At 39.2% G+C, this 18,207-nt stretch overlaps 3 protein-coding genes across 5 annotated transcripts; all 3 read right to left on the bottom strand.

Annotated features, from left to right (window-relative positions):
- Positions 1–1,111: 1,111 nt before the first annotated feature.
- ndfip1 (Nedd4 family interacting protein 1) lies at positions 1,112–4,491 on the bottom strand. The gene is made up of 8 exons (XM_030765147.1): positions 4,249–4,491; positions 3,688–3,775; positions 3,370–3,500; positions 3,140–3,227; positions 2,812–2,936; positions 2,601–2,667; positions 2,271–2,379; positions 1,112–2,057 (listed from the first exon to the last, which is right to left on the bottom strand). Exons 1-7 carry the CDS (start codon positions 4,276–4,278, stop codon positions 2,273–2,275), a joined length of 636 nt encoding a protein of 211 aa, XP_030621007.1. The 5' UTR covers positions 4,279–4,491; the 3' UTR covers positions 1,112–2,057; positions 2,271–2,272.
- Positions 4,492–8,451: 3,960 nt separating this feature from the next.
- On the bottom strand, positions 8,452–9,969 carry gnpda1 (glucosamine-6-phosphate deaminase 1). 2 transcript variants are annotated; one of them, XM_030764976.1, is made up of 6 exons: positions 9,846–9,969; positions 9,581–9,682; positions 9,302–9,484; positions 8,965–9,149; positions 8,632–8,806; positions 8,452–8,530 (listed from the first exon to the last, which is right to left on the bottom strand). In XM_030764976.1, exons 1-6 carry the CDS (start codon positions 9,967–9,969, stop codon positions 8,490–8,492), a joined length of 810 nt encoding a protein of 269 aa, XP_030620836.1. In that variant the 3' UTR covers positions 8,452–8,489. The 2 variants fall into 2 exon arrangements, with proteins under 2 accessions (XP_030620836.1, XP_030620837.1); XM_030764977.1 differs by lacking the exon at positions 9,581–9,682.
- A 676-nt stretch (positions 9,970–10,645) lies between these two features.
- hspa4b (heat shock protein 4b) lies at positions 10,646–17,819 on the bottom strand. 2 transcript variants are annotated; one of them, XM_030764706.1, is made up of 19 exons: positions 17,712–17,819; positions 17,013–17,070; positions 16,455–16,595; positions 16,025–16,147; positions 15,688–15,787; positions 15,159–15,292; positions 14,664–14,908; positions 14,480–14,556; positions 14,227–14,378; positions 13,813–13,919; positions 13,580–13,713; positions 13,218–13,450; positions 13,009–13,098; positions 12,508–12,633; positions 12,065–12,190; positions 11,744–11,851; positions 11,531–11,650; positions 11,269–11,430; positions 10,646–11,079 (listed from the first exon to the last, which is right to left on the bottom strand). In XM_030764706.1, the coding sequence occupies exons 1-19, from the start codon at positions 17,816–17,818 to the stop codon at positions 10,882–10,884; spliced, it is 2,541 nt and encodes an 846-aa protein (XP_030620566.1). In that variant the 5' UTR covers position 17,819; the 3' UTR covers positions 10,646–10,881. The 2 variants fall into 2 exon arrangements, with proteins under 2 accessions (XP_030620566.1, XP_030620565.1); XM_030764705.1 differs by having other exon boundaries at positions 12,508–12,663; positions 13,284–13,450.
- Between the last annotated feature and the right edge of the window lie 388 nt (positions 17,820–18,207).

Raw genomic sequence — 18,207 nt, 5'->3', positions numbered from 1 at the left:
CAACACGATTAAATAGTTTATTTATATTTTTATTTACGTTAAACCTGAATTAAAAGTTTTTAGCTGAACATGGGAAATATTAGCATTTTACTAATCTTGCTTTTTTTACTTTTAAAATTTATTTTTGTGTCTTTAAAACCAATTTTACATCCATTCAAGCAAAATGTAATCTGTATTAAGCAAGAAAATTAAAGTCCTGGACCACAGGTTTTTGTGTTTTTTTTTTTCATTCTGGCAAGTTGAATTGCTTCATTGTAAGCATGTAGAACGGTGCAATTTATTAAACTGAAAAATGAAAACTAACATTTACAGTACATCACAGCCAACATGACAAGGTCATTTTGGTTTCGTAAATTATTAAAGAACGCGTTTGAACTTAATTTGGCTGTATTCACCATAACGCATGTATATCGCAATCACCAACAACTCGTGAGTATAACTCGTGATAAATCAGACCCAACTGATAAGAAAACAATTTCACATTGTGTCATTCATAACTTGGTGGCTATGCCATCGAGCTAGGAATGACACAATGTGAAATTGCTGACGATGCGTCGTTTGCTCACTGGCATGGATAAAACATCTCTTCAGACTGTCGGCCATATACTCATTGCAGGGAAAATAATCGATTTCAAGGCTGTTATGGAATATTTTTACAAGCAGTAAAAGTGTGCACATCTGTGCATACAGACGCATAATTAGACATTTTTTTAATGTCCGCAAATTTACGTGAGCATGAGATGTATCAGCAGACGGAAAATGTCACTCGCAAACATACAACCATCACCAACAACAGCAGGAGTCGCTAAAGCACGAAGACGCAAACGTTACTCTGTACTGCCGACCCTCCGCGAACAATTGCTCTTTGCGACGCTCGACGCAGCCAGTGGTATCTACGCGATTCGATCTTGGCGCAACCAATAATACTCATCAAACTCGTGCTATCGTTCTGGCAAACGTAGAACTTCGATAACTGAGGTTAACTGAAATCATATTACTCACAAAATGTCAGACGACTAGACAAAAGAGCCGATATAAATGGCATTTTGTGGTTTCAGACTGACAACTTACATTCAATGTTTATCTGGGACAACAGTGATAACCAGTGTGCTTGCTTTAGAAGAGACATTTATTCAAAGCAACTTTACAATTTTGTAAAACATTCAATAACAACAAAATCGATAATGCATCACAACTTAATGGATATCCCTTTTAGTAAAATCATTAATATAAAACAATGAATGTTTTATCTGGTCCTACGTTTGGCATAATTATCCTGTCGGTTTCTATATTGTGGAGTACTGGAGGAACAAGCTATTGCTTGTACAGAGGTATGACTGTGAATTTTGCTAACTTCTTTTATTTGAAAGACATCTGATCAACAGTTTTGGTCCACTTGTCATAGTGTATTACAAAAAGATTTGAAGCCAAACTGCATTCAGAGATACAGATTTTGCATATCCCTTTGTTTTGCTACAGTGAGTACAGTGAGTCAAACTTACAAGGCCATGTCTGTAGCACTGCTTGACAACATTTAAAAAGTGCACATTTTTGTAACATTCTATCATAATACAACTTCATATATCTAATGCTGTGTTACTTTGGTTAACAAATTTACTCACAAAGTTATATCATTATTCGTCCTTTTTTTTTTTTTTTCCAAAATTATGTAAGAGAAAGCCAACACCCCCCATAATTTACACATTACTCACTGTTTAATGTGATATCTTAATGAAATGAAGGTTACAGGAACTTGAAATAGTATAATGCATGCTGACTGTAAGCTGTAAGACATAAGGCATAACAGATAAATCAGAGTTGAATGTAAATGGCTCTGGGTAGTGCACCTACTGAATATACAATAGCAGGACTATCAGCATTTGCTACTATAAGTGCATCTAAAAGAAGAAGCCATTCACTGATGAATGGTATACAGGCTTTAAAGCAACCATAACCTTCTGAGGTGTGGATCCTGCACATTTGAAGATTTCTGATGAGGCTTGTTCTGGATTTTGCAATTGTGTTGATTTATTCTTTTTTATTAAGCTCACCATAATCTAAACACAAAAAAAAAAAAAACATAAAAATTTCAGAAAGTAATTTACATAAATCCTCCAAACACAGACGGAGGCAAATGCTGATATGATGCAGATGTAAGGAATTGCACTGTGAGGATACAGTCAGAAATATGTTGTGTCTTCTCCCTCTCTTTCTCTCAAACATACCCATCCAAATAAAAGGCACATAAAAAATGTGTGGTACAGATTTACCTTCAGTAGATGAAGAGGACTCTGGTTCGAGGAAGAGTGGAAAAAGATGCGTCTGCCATTTTGCGCACCTTGGAGTAATTGATGAATCCTCGAAAGAACAGCAGGAATCCTGTTGAACGAAAATCAATGCGACGTGGTATAACAAGAACAAACAAAATCAAGGGTACATCACACTAACACATTTTTAAAGGATTCAAATCTCTACTTAAGTATGCTTTCAAATGGCCCACAGCTTAAGGTAAGACCTGGGGGCTAGTAAACATGTATATCTTGAGGACCTACACAAGCATTTATAAATGACATCATCTGGGGAAATTCTGTCATACTCACCCAAAACAAGGAAAACCCACCACAGCCAGTACTGCCCATCAAAGTATCCAGGAAAATATGTGGAAAACTGTCAAAAAGATAGCATTCTTCTCTGATTACACATTTAAACACTTATTTTGCTTCTACATTCTGTAAACACCCAGACAATTTGATCTGGTGACTGATATTCACTGTATCAGTCACTTCCCACTATTGCGGGAGAGATGTTTACCCTGACAATAAGGATCCACTTGACGAGAGACAGGCCAAACCCCGAGATAGCACCATAGCGCCCTGCGGCTGAGGTGGTCAAGCAGAAAGACAGGAAGAAGCCAATCCAATTGAACAGGAATGCCACTAAGGATAAAAAAAGTACATAATCAGAACATTTAACACTCGTCTCAAAACAGCATAACAAGTGAGGACTGTCACGTTTTTCATGCGAGTCACATGAAGTTTCAGCAGGAGGAAGAAAAAACCACCCATACGTCAGTTAAAAAGACAGGAGCGACTTGCAAACACATGCTGAATCATGATAAATGCAGTTATCTTTCACTTACTGAAAAAGGTTAGCATGAAAACACCATCATTTCCAACTCGCAGCTGGTCAGCATCGTCAAAGTCATCCCGGGCCACAAAATCATCCTCCTGTGAAGGAATTCATGCAAAAATGAGTGAACTTTGCCAAGGTATCTCTCTCTGGTACAATGACAAAGTACAAGTGTTGAGTAACTGAGATTTTCCAGGATTGTTTCTAAATAAATGTAAAAACAAGGACTGGTCAACCCACCCCAGCAGTGACGAGAGGAACTGTGGACTCCACTTTGGTCCTCTCAGCTTCATCGTATGAGGGCAATGATGTAGCTACGTTGTATGAGGGCGGACTGGGAAACACCCCATCATCTTTGTAGTTAGGATATGCTACAAAGGAGAGAGACAATTTTTTTAAAACCATTCTTTCTATGAGGAGCCATGATAAGTCACACATTTAACTTGTTGTCGGTAAGTGGATGAGATACTGAGATGTGTCTACTGGTCAAAAGGCAAAACCAGTTCATAGGTTTACCACTGCTTATACTGTGTGGTGTTATATGTGAATGTTTCTCACCTGCATTATCAGAAGCAATGCTGTGGTATGGCGGTGGGGCATCGGTGGCCTCTTGAGGTACCTCACCTGTCTCCTCCTCATTGGTCAGCTGAAAAGGGGAACAAAACAGCTAAAATGTGACGTTCAAATTTTCAGAATTCTAAATTCTGAACTCTTGTATTGTTACAAAATCAGCGCAACATAGACACCGATTAAGAGCGCCATGTTATTTTCAATTTTAGGATTTGGGCTATACGTTTCTTAGCTCACTAAACAGCTAGCTTATTTAGCTCCTATTGGTGCATATGTCGATAGCCAACTTTATCTTACAATTAACAAGCACTGCAACGTGACAAGGAAGGCGAAGAAAGGACATATTAGCCGACTTCAACAGCCGTTTCTCGCTGTCTGATGATTTCTATTGCTAGCCCATCCTGTCTCGTAATTACGGACTTGATCATGACAGACATGTAAAGGAACTAACGAACTGTTTAGCTTGAATGCCAAATCGGCAACAGCATTATCTGTCTAATTTTATGCGTTTTATAAGTCAGAGACCAGGTCGCTAAACACTTCGGTTACCTGATGATAGCCATTCCTTTGCTCAGCCATTCTTCAGTTGGCCTTGCCCCTTTTTGATCTGTAGTCGAAATTTACGTGACTAAAATCTATTATAAATGAGAATACAAAGTCCACGCGCAAATTACTTGATACACTTCGATATAATTAAGTACAAGCTGTCAAGTACAGCTTGTTTTTGAGCTAAATTGAGATGTTTAGACAGGGCCTCGGGATATTGTGGACTAGCTTGCTAACTGACAAACCAAAACAAAAAAATGGCATCGGCGCATGCGCAATACGGACCAGTTCAGCGTCTTCTTGGTGTGTTTTATAGGAAGTAAAGGCAAGTAAAATGTCATCTTGAATAACGCTGCGTAACGACAAAATACAATACCGGAAAAAATATACAACGTTATTAACACTCAGCCTTTCAGTCCCTTAATCATTTAATTACGACTACAGTTACCATATTCTGTCTCACCTTTAGTTATAAAATGCAATTCTGTCTGAAATGAAAGAGGCTTATTTCAATCTGGAGAGATATGACAAGGTTCTTGTTAAAGGAAAACTGGGATCCTCTTTTTTTCAGAAACCACAAAGACAAACTGACACCTCTGTCAAACGTGAAATATCTGTGAATAAATGACACATGCTCCACCTCCCCCACTTGTCTTGTTCAACACCTATTCACCTCAAGCATGTTCCTTAATCCATAAGGTCATTTTAGATCATAAACTATAATGTCAGAGGATTCCGCAGCTCTGTCAGAAGAAAGAAAGCCCCAAATCAATTGAGACAAACTGGCTGTCAAATAACAGTTTTGCAGGAAACTCACCTCCCAAATACAGAAGTGGAAACAAATCCTGTACAAAGTTTTCTAATCATACAAGTCAGAGAAGAAAAGAACAATGTTTATTTTAGTGTACGGATTAGTGAATTTTGCAGCTGTAGCAACCCATAAAGAAACTGAAGGGACAGACACCATGTATATACCCCAAATGAAGATGATCCATGTTTAATAAAAACCTTCAATGTTTCGTTACAACATAGAACACCCTCTTGATGGGAGGAGATTTTTACACAATTGTGTTATTTCTGTAAACAGGCAGCCTGTCCCAATAGCTGACCCCAAGAATGAGCTCAGCTTGCCAGTCATGAGAGTCAGGAGACAAGTTCCCACATCGCTGGGACTGCACTTATCATCTTATTTTACTCCTGAATGAATTATTTTCCCACCCACAAATCCAAACCCCCACAGAATAACTGACATGAAAGTACTTCCAATCACATTTTCGACCACATCCGCTAGTACTGTATCTGAACCTAGGACATCGGCCAACATCCAGGCAGTGGACGCTAAACACTCCTCTTCACAGTGATAAGGAATTCATTACCCTTGTAATAACAGAGGTAAAGTTCTAACTAGACACAGACACCACTCCAGAAATGTCACACCTTATCTCACAGGATTGTACCAAAGCCTTAGAGATTACATAACTGCATTGACAAGTGGCAAAAACGAGAAAGGAAACCAGACAGCGGAAAATAGAGAAGACATTAAAAAATTAGAACAGCATAAATAACCCCCATTCACCAACCCAATGACCCCTCTAAAAGAGGCATGAAGGGAACTAAATAACCTAATCTCTAATAAAACTGAGGGTAGTTTGAGATGTGCAACGCAAAGATATTATGAACATTATGAACATGGCAGACTGCTGGCATTTCATTTTAGGAAGCAGCAATCACACAGATACTTAAACTGATGATGAAGCATTAGCACACTTCCTGAAGTACATAAAACTTACTGAGCTAACAGATTCAATGACAAAAGACTCGAATGAACCCACTGAGCAGTGAGAGATCCAGGAGATTATCTCAACTCTGAAAAAAACAAAATCCCAGGTCCTGATGGCTACATTAATCAATTTATACAACCTTCAAAGACAAAATAAGCCCCTACGACTAGAAGTGAACCACAAGCGAAATCTAAAAGTGAAATCGGAAATCATGGCGCGCTCCTAGAGCGAAACAAGAGTTATAAACAAATAGGGCAAAGACCCCACTGAACATCAGTCATACAGGCCCACTGAATGGGGACCTTTGTACCCTAGCAACCATTGAGGCCAGGTGGGTAAGCAAGGTTGTTAGTCATGTCACAAATCCAAATCAAACCAGATTTATTGATGAGACTTACCATGGTGACAGTATCTGCAGTCTGCTGAAAATAATAACCCACTGATAAGGAAAGAAGGAAGAAGTGATGATTCTATCACTAGATATGCACAAGACATTTGATTTTGTATCTTGGCAGTTAGAAATCAGAGAAAAATACAGTCATTATTTAGCTTGTCTAGATCAATTTCTCACTCGACCGGTGTAGGCTCATTCTGGGGATTTCATGCCTTTCCATTTAAATAGAAGAATGAAAAAATAGTCTGACTAAGGGCTCACATATGTACACTAACTCACCATTAATGGCAGTTTGAAGTCATTTGAACAACTAAGAAATAATTTCTATTCTTTTTATATATTTGCAATTGAGGCAGCTCCTGACAAAACACAAAGACCGAGACAAAGTCATTAAACCCATGGAAAGAAGACATATTTCGCCAAAAAAAAAAAAAAATTACAAATGGGAAACGTTGGTGTACAGATAGCTTATATACATCAACATTCCTTCTAATTTTTATCAGGGCTGTTTGTCTTTGAGGCCAGATACCTCATTACAAATTAAAGAGACATGGAAGTAGTGTGCTCTGAAGTGCGCTTGGTGATTATCTCAAACAGATGGAGGGAAATGAAAATGGAAGATTATTACCAGATATTTTCACACACCACAGACATGGTGAATATGGGCCCAAATGACACCAGCAAATGTTGAAGGAACTGCAGAGCACGAATGGGCAATTGCAACGATTATGTTCTTGTTATTCCCCAAGCCAAAAACCCTTCTAGGAAAAGGTATACCAAGCTCTTGGAGAGATATTTCGTGCTGACATTCCACAAGGCCCAAGGGTTGTCATAGAGGAAATACCGAAGGCCTAGAGGGAAGAGCTATCAGTTTTTTACTGTAGATTTTACTAATGGTAGTCATGAAGTGTTTTACAATTAATTGGCTAAATTCCTGCCCACACACAAATTGTGGATTTGAGAGATTTGGAACATCATTGAAATGAAACAGCTCATACACTCTCTGAGGCTACAAAAGAACAAATTTAGTAAGAGGTGCAGTTGTATAATGAGCTTTTTAATGCAGTGACAACCCCAACTGTGTGATCTATTTCTTTACCTTCTTGGAGTTTAAAATTGACTCGACCATCCCCTCCCTTCTTCCCTTCCCACACTACCTGATGACCTGCATAGGTGACTGCCTAAAATTTTCCTGTGTACCCCTGGCTTATTTCTCCTACCCCTAACTTTCAAACCCCCCCCCCCCCCCCCAAGAAAAAGCAGACACAGGCACACTTGCATATACACATACACACTCTATGACAATCTTATATTCTCACCATTAATAATTTGTTCTCTGATTCTTTTAACTTTTATTCTCTGCTTGTTCCCATCATTATGGTGATGTGCAATATATGATCACATATTCACAATAGGGTTACATATTCATATACCATGGTTGTGCAGATCAGTGCTAGTGTATTTTAATTTTACTATCTTTACTTTATCATTTATCCTTTTTTAAATGATTGCTTTCATTATTTAATTAATTTCTTCATTTTACCTACCCACTGTCACAATGCAAAACTGTAATGCATGAAGTGCTTTCACTGAAAACAAAAAATAAGTTAAAAAAAAGCAAAATAGTAAATGATTTTTTTTATTAAAAATCGAAAGTTAAAAAACAAAATTCAAGGAAAACATGAAATGACTGTACTTTATCATCCCATGAATAAAACATATGTGGCTCTGCATGGCTCTGCATAAACATATGTGGCTCTACATACTGTAAACACTTTTAAAACATGTGATTTTTTTTAAGCGTGTTAAAGTTGTATGCTGCCTTTCAGGCTTACTGCCCTTCACCTTATATTATATCATCAGAATCAGAATATATGATATAAGTGGGATACCTCCAAGATTGTCCCATGGGAGGGCTGGAGGTTTGTGTGAAAAATAAGGAAAAAAAAACATTAAAGAAAACTTCAAATTCCAAATCACCATGCTGTAATTAGTTAGAAAATCAATCAGTGACATATTCTTCATGTATCATTCATTCATATAAACGATGCACTTGGCATTCGTGTAAACTAGAAGTCCTTCACCAACTTGTTGTGCACGTGCATCATTCCTGAAATAAAATAATGTCAGACAACATAAAAGTTTCTCTCATTGTACTTATTTCTTTTGTTCAAAAGCATTCTAAAGCAGAATGGTACACAATTTCCTTACCTTTAAAGTATTTCACTGTTTTGACTCGCAGTTCAAGAGTGGCATCTTCATCACATACAAATATAGTCTGAGGATGCTGCTGAAAAGCAGACACTGTCCACATGTGATTCACACCCTCCTCTATGGCTTTATAGAGGGCAAAGGCTTTGTGTGCTCCCGTGATGAGAATCATGACCTATCATATTACACAATTTGAAACATTACATATTATACACACTGTTTCTAACAGACAATGGTTGTATTTATGGTTCATGTAAAATAGAACATGTCAAAGCAAAAGTGATTCAGGGATGCAATTGCATAAATCACACTGAGACAGTCAAGCTGGCGTACCTCGCGGGCATCCATTACTGTGCCTACACCCACTGTCAGTGCCATTGTTGGGACTTTTGAAAGATCTCCATCAAAGAAACGAGCATTGGCAAGGATGGTATCCATAGCCAAAGTTTTTACCCTTGTCCGGGACACAAGGCTGGAACCTGGCTCGTTAAAAGCAATGTGGCCATCTGGTCCAATACCTGCCACAGGGGTGACATTTTATTGTAGGGTTTCCGTCAGTATTAGATTAGGCAGAGCTCTGCAAAGATAACTAACCAAAACACAATTATTCAGTGATTCCTTGGTGAACATTGTTCTTTGGGAAAGGTCAGAGTTCACCAGGCAATCTCACCTCCAACAAAGAGCTCAATTCCGCCAGCTGCTTTGATCTTATCCTCAAAAGCCTGACACTCTGCCTGCAGATCAGGTGCATTCCCGTCTAGTATGTGAGTATTCTCTGGCCGGATGTCAATATGTTTGAAGAAGTTATTCCACATGAAAGAATGGTAACTTTCAGGATGATCTCTGGGGAGCCCTAAGAAGTTCAGAGTTTAGACATTAACGTTCAGAAATATGTGATGGACGCCAGTTGTATGTTTATTGCTCTTTTGCCGAGAATAACTTGTCATACCTACGTACTCATCCATGTTGAAAGTTTTAACATATTGGAATGAGATCTCTCCTTTTTTGTAAAATTCAATCAGCTTCTTGTAGCATCCAAGAGGAGTACTTCCTGTAGTGAATGCAAATAATCTCGTGACCCAGAAAAAAATACGAATAACCAGAACGCTTCAAATTTTCGCTGATCGGAGGAAACATTAAGTTACTACGCCTCGAATTTGTAGTTTCAGCTAACATTAAACAGAGATGCAAGGGGTAAACACTTAAAATTTTACCTGTAGGCAAACCCAGAGTGAAGAATTTATCCGGACCTGGCTTAAATAGAATAATTCTATTCCTGATATACTTTGCTGCCCAGTCGCTGGTTTGGTCGTAGTCATTGAGGATGACCAGTTTCATAGCTTTTTCTGCAAATTTAGAAATGGGAGTTCGTTAAAATTGTCTGGAAGGCAAGACAGCCACGGTTCCAACAAGTCCACACTGAGCGTCAGGTCCTATTCTAAGAGGACTTTAGCCTCATAAACATCATTCGACTCCTTAAGTATAGGGATAAATCGAGCCGGAAGAGGTGTAACTTTCGTTATTTTTTTTTGGAAATACCGAAGCACATGAAGACTGAAAACCTAGAAATATGTTCAGGTCAAATAAAAACGAACTTTTACACAATACGAAAGGATCAGCGGACGAAACTGATCTGAACTATCAGTGCCTTAGGCTAAGGTTCCTTACGACCGTGTCGAATCGAAAACCAAACTATGTGCCGTTGCCAAATTAATTCTTTACTGCACGCGAAAAATCTATGATTAAATGAATGAGTTATTAAAGCAGAATGCAGATTTCCATCATTTGCATCTATAAAGGTTATGAAACTACTTACAACTTTGCGTTGCTCTTCTAGGGATATATATTAACTAGGGAACTTAGTCATGTGACTACGGCAGGGATGGTTTCTCTCATTATGCGAGTAAAACGTTGGATTTAAGGGGCAGGGCAGTTTAAACAACACACATATGGAGAAAAAATAAACATTCAATACTTTAAACTCACTCCAAATTTATTAAAACCGACATATTGACACACATGTACAGACCCACAAAATTTTGGAGCACACCACAGACACTCAACCATCAGCACAAAGCTTGTCAGAACTAAGACCTTATCGCGATACGTTTTCCATCTTTTATTTCACTAAAATTACATGCATCTGTGGTCAAGATTTCTCTGATTGCCCTCACGACCCCAAGCATGGGGGAGATGGAATGACTCAGGAGAAGCCAAGACTGTGGAACATGACGGCATAGCGGAGTGTGATCAGTCCAGGTCCATCTCAGGCTTGGATTCTGTGGCTTGCGTGTTCTCGGGAGCACCCTTGTCACTGCCAGCGGTCGACTGCTCAGCGCTGTCCTGCCCGTTGACCGGACCATTCTGCTGTGCTGGAGCATCTTCTTTTGGCACCTCAACTTTAGGCTTTGGTTTGGTCAAAATGGGATTGCAGACGCTGAACAGCTCCTGGGTGGTGGGCAAAATGTGTAGATATTATGTGTGTGGATGTTATCATTGGTTTAGTAGACACACTGTTTGGGTATATACAAATCAGTTACCTTGATCCTATAGGAAAATCCTGTATCTATGCCCCTATAAATCCTTGGTCTACACAACTGGCAAATAAACATGGATGTTGGTGGCATCATCACCTACCCGTGTTTTTGACTGTATTTCTGTGACTTTCACAATGGGGTCCACGGTTAGACTCTGTTTGCTCTGTTGGTTCATTTTGCTGTTCATCCACATCATGACTTCATCAACCATCTTCTCAACCTTCTGAACCTCTGCTTCATCCAAATGGTCATACTGTTCCTCCTGCAAAACAGCAGAAAAAATATCTCACACAATTAACGAAAGGTATTCTGATACTCTAATTACTATTTAACATTATAACAAACAACATCAAAATTTTTACCTTGATTTTGCATGCTTCTATAGTCTTCATGTAGTGCTGAATCTGTTTACCCAACTCTTCAAAAGCTTTGGGCCGCTCCTCACATTCCGTGTACCTTTCACGGACAGGTTGCCCTAGTTTCTGTAAAATTCGTCGAGCCATGTATTTAACAGGATAATATACACCATGTTGTGCTGATTTACACAATAGTTTAAAATGCAGACACAACTGTACCTTTAGTTCAGCCAGTTTGTCGATGTATACTTGTTTCGGTTGGTCCTCTCCTTCTTCGTAAAGCCAGTTTTCAGTGTCTTCCAGTTTTAATGAAAAAGTGTCCCTCTCCTGCATTAGAGAGAAAAAAAAAGGTACAAAAATGAAATATGAGCTGTTTTACATCCTTTAAAAGAACTTTCCACGTAAATATCACCACTAGTTTGCTTACTGAGCAGGTGTATCAACTTCCTGAGGTGATACTCGATAAGTTTTTTTTTTTTTAATTAAAAACCTGAGCTCCTGCTCACTCAGCGTTACAGAGAACACTGTGAGAACACGCACATTTTCACTGATGACTTTTTCATACATCCCGTGTAGTTTGTCCCTCATGTCGTACACGTACTCCTCCAAATTGTTCTTGGCATCGTTTCGCTCCTTTTCCAGCTTATCCTGCATGATCATCTTACCCTGATGAAGACAAATCACCAACAATTAATATCAAAACATACACAGAAGTCCTTCTCGCAGGTACATTTTTGTGATTTTTTTTTTTAGTTACATAAAAAGGCCAATTTATTAATGTTCTTTTTTTTCTCTTTGGTGCAGAACAGAGATGTTTTCTCATTCAGACAGCAGGACACAGAAAACCAGATGACGATATGAAGATGAAGAGGATCATTTTAAACAGGTGTATAACATTAAGCTGTTAGCACTAAAGGTCAAATTCGTCCAGGCATTTTAACTAGAGTGAACGCAAGACTTTTCAGTGAATAAGAAAATTTTACCTCATTCTCCACAAAGAGATTGAGCATTTCATTGGCCAGTTGCCACTGAGGACTGTTCTCAATAGGAAGCTCCAGTACTTTTGTTTTCACTTTGGGTTTCTTGGCCTGTGGGGGCTGGTCAGATTTCTTCTCTTGTTTAGCATCCTCTGTTGAAGTCTGGAGGAAAGACAAATTAGAGAAAGACACACATTGAACATTATGGTTTGTTCAACACCAAGGATTAAGTTCATGGCTCATTGGAGGCATGCTTGGATACCTTTGGCCCTTATGAAAGAGTACGATAGCACTGCACATTTCAGGTTTTGAGTCCAAAAGTCCAGTTAGTTTCTAATACATATTAAACACTATGTAACTGACTGAAGAGTGAACACATCAGTCTACAGGGTGATAAAAAGCCCCTAATTTTGAGCTGAGGCTAAAAGGACTGTTTACCTAAGGACAACACCAAAGTATCTGTGACACAGGGTAGAGAGGCAGCTTCCATTGGCACTCTCACATTACCTCCATTTCTTCTGTCTCTTTCTTCTGTCCATCTTCATTCTCTGCATCTCCCTGAGCCTTCTGATCATCTTGGTCAACTTGCATTTTATTCTAAAAAAAAAAAACAAAACAAAAACAACAACAAAAAAACAAGACAACTTTGTATAAACAATATAGAACCACATGAATCTGAGACTAGTGCCTCTCACCTTAAACCCTGATTCAAAGACAATAATCATATATTTACTTCTTCCGCTGTTTGAAATGCAAAACAAGTATATGCCATGACCTAGTACCTCATCCTCTGTGTTCATCGGTTCTTCACTCTCTTCTGATTTCAGCACCTCAACCAGAGAGGCACTGGACACACTGAAGATACCATGGACGTTCACCCGAACCTTGACTTTCACCTTTGAACTCTCCCCTGTGGCCTGTGGTACAACTTTCTGGATCACATACTGACCTGGGAAACAAACAAACAAACAAACAAAAAACACATGCGAATTACTTACAGAAATCAAGGCAAACTTAACACTGTAATTCCTTACCTTACATCATTACCTACAAATTAAATATCATAAATAATTCGTACCTATTATGGGATCTGGATATGGCAGTTCTTTTGGGCAGTTATAGTAGGCCTCCAAAGAGAAAGGCTCTTTTCGGTAGAAGGTTAACACTTTGGAGAAAGGTGCTGCATGGTTCTTTGGGAACACCTCACAGTCACTGAAACAGACAGTACATATTTAAGAAAGAAGGACAAACTCACACGCAAAGTGAAATTGAGACCGAACAAATATGTCCAAACTTCAGTATAATTCTGACCTCACACCATCCTCAGCGGCAGAGCTCCACTTCAGAGATATTGGGTAAGGAACCACCTCTGTTACGGAAAACTCACGGACTTTGAAAGCAGGGGACAGGATCGCGCACTGAGGACAAAACGATACATTTAACAGAGGGGACCAAAAATGTCTGGCATTAACAATTGCCCCGGTTACTGATGCGTTTAGACTGATAACTCATTTTACAAACATTTTTAGATTATGGTACACGGAAACATGGATTTTATTCATTATTTTTTGAATAACTGAACAACTAAAGCCATAAAGCAGTTACTCTTAATGTGACCTATATTTGTCAAATACTGATTGGTGAAAACATGTTATGTTTGCTACCGTGATTCTAAAGAAATAGAACTGATCTCAGTTGTTTTGCGAGAACAGTGAAGAGGCAGACCTGGAGGGCACATCCTCTGGCCACTGCTTCATCTGCATTCAAGGTCGTGCTCAGTTCCTTCCCGAAGAATTTGCTGATTCGCTCTTTGACAGCTGGAATTCTGGAGGCACCTCCCACAATTTCCACAGCGTGAATGTCCTCATTCTTTAAGTCTGAAAGGAGACGACAAACAAACAATTCAGCAAAAAAAAATGACCTATCCAAACATTTATATGTGTGCTCTTTTAAGCGCCTACTTTTTACGCCAACTTACTGGCTTGTTCAATCAGACTGCGCAGAGGAGGCTCTATTTTCTCCAGAAGTCCGGCACACATCTCCTCAAGCTGACCTCTGTTAATCACATTATGCAATACATTATTACGGGTTTTTATGAGCTGACATTGTAGAATGAACAGTATTAAGTCTCCCCAGGCAGTTCTGTGGGATGTCTTCCTTGCCTGTTGAGCTTTCCAGAGACATCAATATCATTCATAAAGCACTCAATGTTGAGCGGCAGGTCAGAGGAGTTGGCACTCATCAGTTTCTTGAGTTTCTCACACTCCTGGTAAAGGCGGACCAGAGCCCTGGGCTTGGACCTCACGTCGAGTTTGTACTTTTTCCCAAACTCATCACAGAAGTGCTTCACCAGCATGTCATCAAAGTCTTTTCCTCCTAACTCTGGGTCAAAGGCTGTGGCAAGCACCTGGATGGATGAAAGAATAAAATATCACTGTGAAAAGTCATACTAGTAATGTGCTACAACAAAGATATTTTGGAGAGGGTTTCCCCCTAACAGTAAGTTAGATGCACTGTTAGAACACACTAATGCTAACGAAAGACAAAAACAATTCATTATTTTGAGGATCACTTCCAATGTCCATTCTGGTCATGTGTTCATAACATTGTTCTCTGTGGTGACTACTGAGTATGGTTTGGCACATGTTAGCACATACCTTGAGCTTGCCTTTGTTGAAGGCACACACTGAGACCTGGTACCCAGAATGTCCAAGGTCCACAAACACCACTATTCTAGGCTTCTCCTCGGGAGCTGGAAGGTCCTGTTTGTAAATGCCGTATGCTAGGGCCACTGTAATGAAGACAGCAGATTGTAACATATATACTTCAGTCTGATTTCTGCTTCCTCGGCTATTGTAAAGGCTTTTGACATGGTGTGTTTCTTGGCTTGGTCTGAAGCAGCATGAAAGAGGGCCTTTTATCCTGCTCTGCAGCAGAACCAGACAATACACTTTAAGGCTAGATTACTGTTCAAATGACGACAAAACGGCGCCGCTATCCCCACACTAACACGTCAGTATGAAACAAGGCACAATGTAGTCCTGGCCAAAGATTTCCCAGGTTGAAGTATCACACCTGGTATAACACATTGTAGTGGAAAGGTTATTTAAATCATCTTTGGTCATTACGGTTTGCCTCCTTTAGAGTCCTTATGTTTTTAAAGTCCCCCCCCTCATATGAACTTGCCTGCAGTAGTTTCATTCATGAGTCGTAGGCAGTTAAGGCCAGCAATCTGGGCGGCGTCCATGACAGATCTCCTCTCAGCATCAGTATAATAGCATGGAACCTACACATGACAAAATTCAATAAGCAAAAGACTTTGAAGACACAGAATACACCCTATGACCTAACCCTATTATCCTGCTCCTACTACCAATGCACTGCAGCAGGACTGCAAACCTGAAACTCTTCCATTCCAGATAAGTGGCACTTTTACCATCCTAAACAGAATTCAGACCATATCTTGGAAAGTCCCTAATATGATCACTTCAATACGATCGTGCAGAAAACCCCAAGAACTCACGCTGATGACGCAGTCTGCTACAGGTTTCTTCAGAGCAGACTCAGCAGTCTCTTTCAGCTTGGTAAGTAGCATGCCTGTAATCTGTTCAATGCTGAAAACCTTCTCTTCCTCCATGTACATCACCTTGAAATCCAGAAAAGATCACACAAAGGGAAAAAAAAAAACCTTTAAGAACACACTGATCACATCTAGGTGCAGGTTAGCCAGCAAAACAGTGTTAAGGATTTCCATTTTTGGTAGGCTGAACTGAGAGGAAAAACATAAATCAGTATGTCAATGCTTTCCGAGGTGATGTTTGTAGGCAAATAAAAAGTACACTTAAGATAATGTTAATATGATCAAGCATGTCTGAACCTTCTAGGCAGGTATCAAGTATTTTAGCATGAGTTTCCTTCACACATCTTGTTTCTTATTTAACAATTACCATTACCTTAATCCCTGTTGTTCCAGAGGGCATTTGTGAGAGGTCATAAACCAGGTTGGATTGCAGCTTTTGAACAAATGGATCTGAGAACGCCCTGCCATGGAAGCGCTTGAATCCCTGGACTGTATTCTTACAATTAGTGACCACCTATTTTAGGGAAAATTAAAACAAACAAACAAAAAAACAGAGAAGACAAATACCACTTTCACTTAATTTATATAAATTCTGATTTGTAGAAGTGCTATCTTTCTAGTAATGTTAGGCACTTTACATACATTTGTGAACATATCAATATGTAAAAAACCATTATAATGTGGGAATGTACAGAAAATGTTCTGCTGTGTGTGTGATGTTAAAGTATTTCTGAGATCCTGGCATGTGTTTCGGCGCAAGAGTCAATTTAACGAATAAAATGTTCAAAAAAGTACGCAATGAGTAACGTGGTGGGTCCTTTATATAGATATGGGAAAAGTGAAAAGAGACAAACAAAAACTCTCTCACTCACACACTCAAAACACTACTGTACATAAAGGCACTAAATTGCCTTTGAGTCATTTAACAAACCTGGCTTTTGGCAGCTGCACCAATGGAGCGATTTCGAGGCCCAAATGACACACAAGCTCTGAAACAATAAATTAAACATGTTATTTTCAAGTGAGGAGATAAACTGCATGGTGAAGTGACTGACAAGAATACTAGCTCACTTTATATTAGCCTGTAAGTTTGTGGAGCACGACAGACAGATGCAAAGATCGCTTGCACCTTTACAATTCTGTAATCACTGGATTTCCCCACTCTAAATCTGCCAGACTTCAGTGCCCGGGAAAACGGAACACAGAGTCAGAATAATGACCCAGGACCAGGACCAAAAACTAAGACCACCTGCTAATATGTTTCACTCCACTTAATCTGGTTGGTGATACACATCAGATATATGAAATCACGCATCAGTCTCCTCTGTCTGTTCTATTCTTCTGATGCCTTCATGTTCTCAGAATTTAATTCATCTGTCGGATCCCAGTACGTATGACAACCGTGTGATTTTCACGTGCTATCCTGCCTAAGATTTCGGTAAGAAATGAACTTGTATGGATGACTAACTGATTGGCCCTTTCACTGTAAAATAGATAACACGCTAGATACCTTGGCTAGCCTGGGCGTTATACGAGCCATTGAAATACGACCTACCATGTCAGTCATTTTCAGTTTAGGTTTTAAGTTACAACTGATTTATAAATTAAGAATTAACGTATTTCTACTTACGGTGTGCACCGGTCACTGTATTCATTAGCCACAGTCTCAATACCTCCGGCTCGAGCTACTGCAACATAGCAGTTCATGAAACCTACATCAAATCCTACTACAGACATCTTGAAACTATATATATTTTTTTTTACTAAACAGAAAACACGCGGACTTTCTAAAGTCTCTAACACGGACAAAAACACAAAAAGCAGACAGCAAATGTGAGATTTCTAAGTAGCCTGTTTCAATTAATCATACTGCCTTCACTGTACGGAACGTCCTTTTCACGCCGGGGCGGTGTGAAATGAGCGACGGTAACGAATTTTCTAGATTGGAGTTTAAAAGATACTGTTTCAGAATAAAGGTTGTAACCAACCGGGAGCATTCACGATTCTAGGAAAGATAGGAAGATCTTTGTCTCACAGCATCCAAAATGAAATTCAAGAGAGAGAGAGAGAGAGAGAGAGAGAGATACACTGACTAATATTACTTCAGTGTACTGACTGAGTTGTAT

The sequence above is a fragment of the Chanos chanos genome, chromosome 2, assembly GCF_902362185.1.
Source record: "Chanos chanos chromosome 2, fChaCha1.1, whole genome shotgun sequence".
NCBI lineage: Eukaryota > Metazoa > Chordata > Actinopteri > Gonorynchiformes > Chanidae > Chanos > Chanos chanos.
Note: the sequence above shows the minus strand (reverse complement) of the source record. Positions and strands in the feature narration are given on the sequence as shown.

What these genes read in the sequence shown, in the direction of transcription:
- ndfip1 (XM_030765147.1), bottom strand. Translation starts at nt 4,278, where the DNA reads ATGGCTGAGCAAAGGAATGGCTATCATCAG. An exon ending in TTCCTCTCGTCACTGCTGGG is followed by an intron (nt 3,228 to 3,369) that starts GTGGGTTGACCA and finishes ATTCCTTCACAG; the next exon opens with GAGGATGATTTTGTGGCCCG. An exon ending in TTTCATGCTAACCTTTTTCA is followed by an intron (nt 2,937 to 3,139) that starts GTAAGTGAAAGA and finishes TTTTATCCTTAG; the next exon opens with TGGCATTCCTGTTCAATTGG.
- gnpda1 (XM_030764976.1), bottom strand. Translation starts at nt 9,969, where the DNA reads ATGAAACTGGTCATCCTCAATGACTACGACCAAACCAGCGACTGGGCA. An exon ending in CACTCTGGGTTTGCCTACAG is followed by an intron (nt 9,683 to 9,845) that starts GTAAAATTTTAA and finishes CATTCACTACAG; the next exon opens with GAAGTACTCCTCTTGGATGC. An exon ending in CAGTAATGGATGCCCGCGAG is followed by an intron (nt 8,807 to 8,964) that starts GTACGCCAGCTT and finishes GTAATATGATAG; the next exon opens with GTCATGATTCTCATCACGGG.
- hspa4b (XM_030764706.1), bottom strand. Translation starts at nt 17,818, where the DNA reads ATGTCTGTAGTAGGATTTGATGTAGGTTTCATGAACTGCTATGTTGCA. An exon ending in AAGAGACAGAAGAAATGGAG is followed by an intron (nt 12,634 to 13,008) that starts GTAATGTGAGAG and finishes AAACAAGAGAAG; the next exon opens with AAATCTGACCAGCCCCCACA. An exon ending in AAAAAGTCATCAGTGAAAAT is followed by an intron (nt 11,852 to 12,064) that starts GTGCGTGTTCTC and finishes TCTCTAATGCAG; the next exon opens with GAGAGGGACACTTTTTCATT.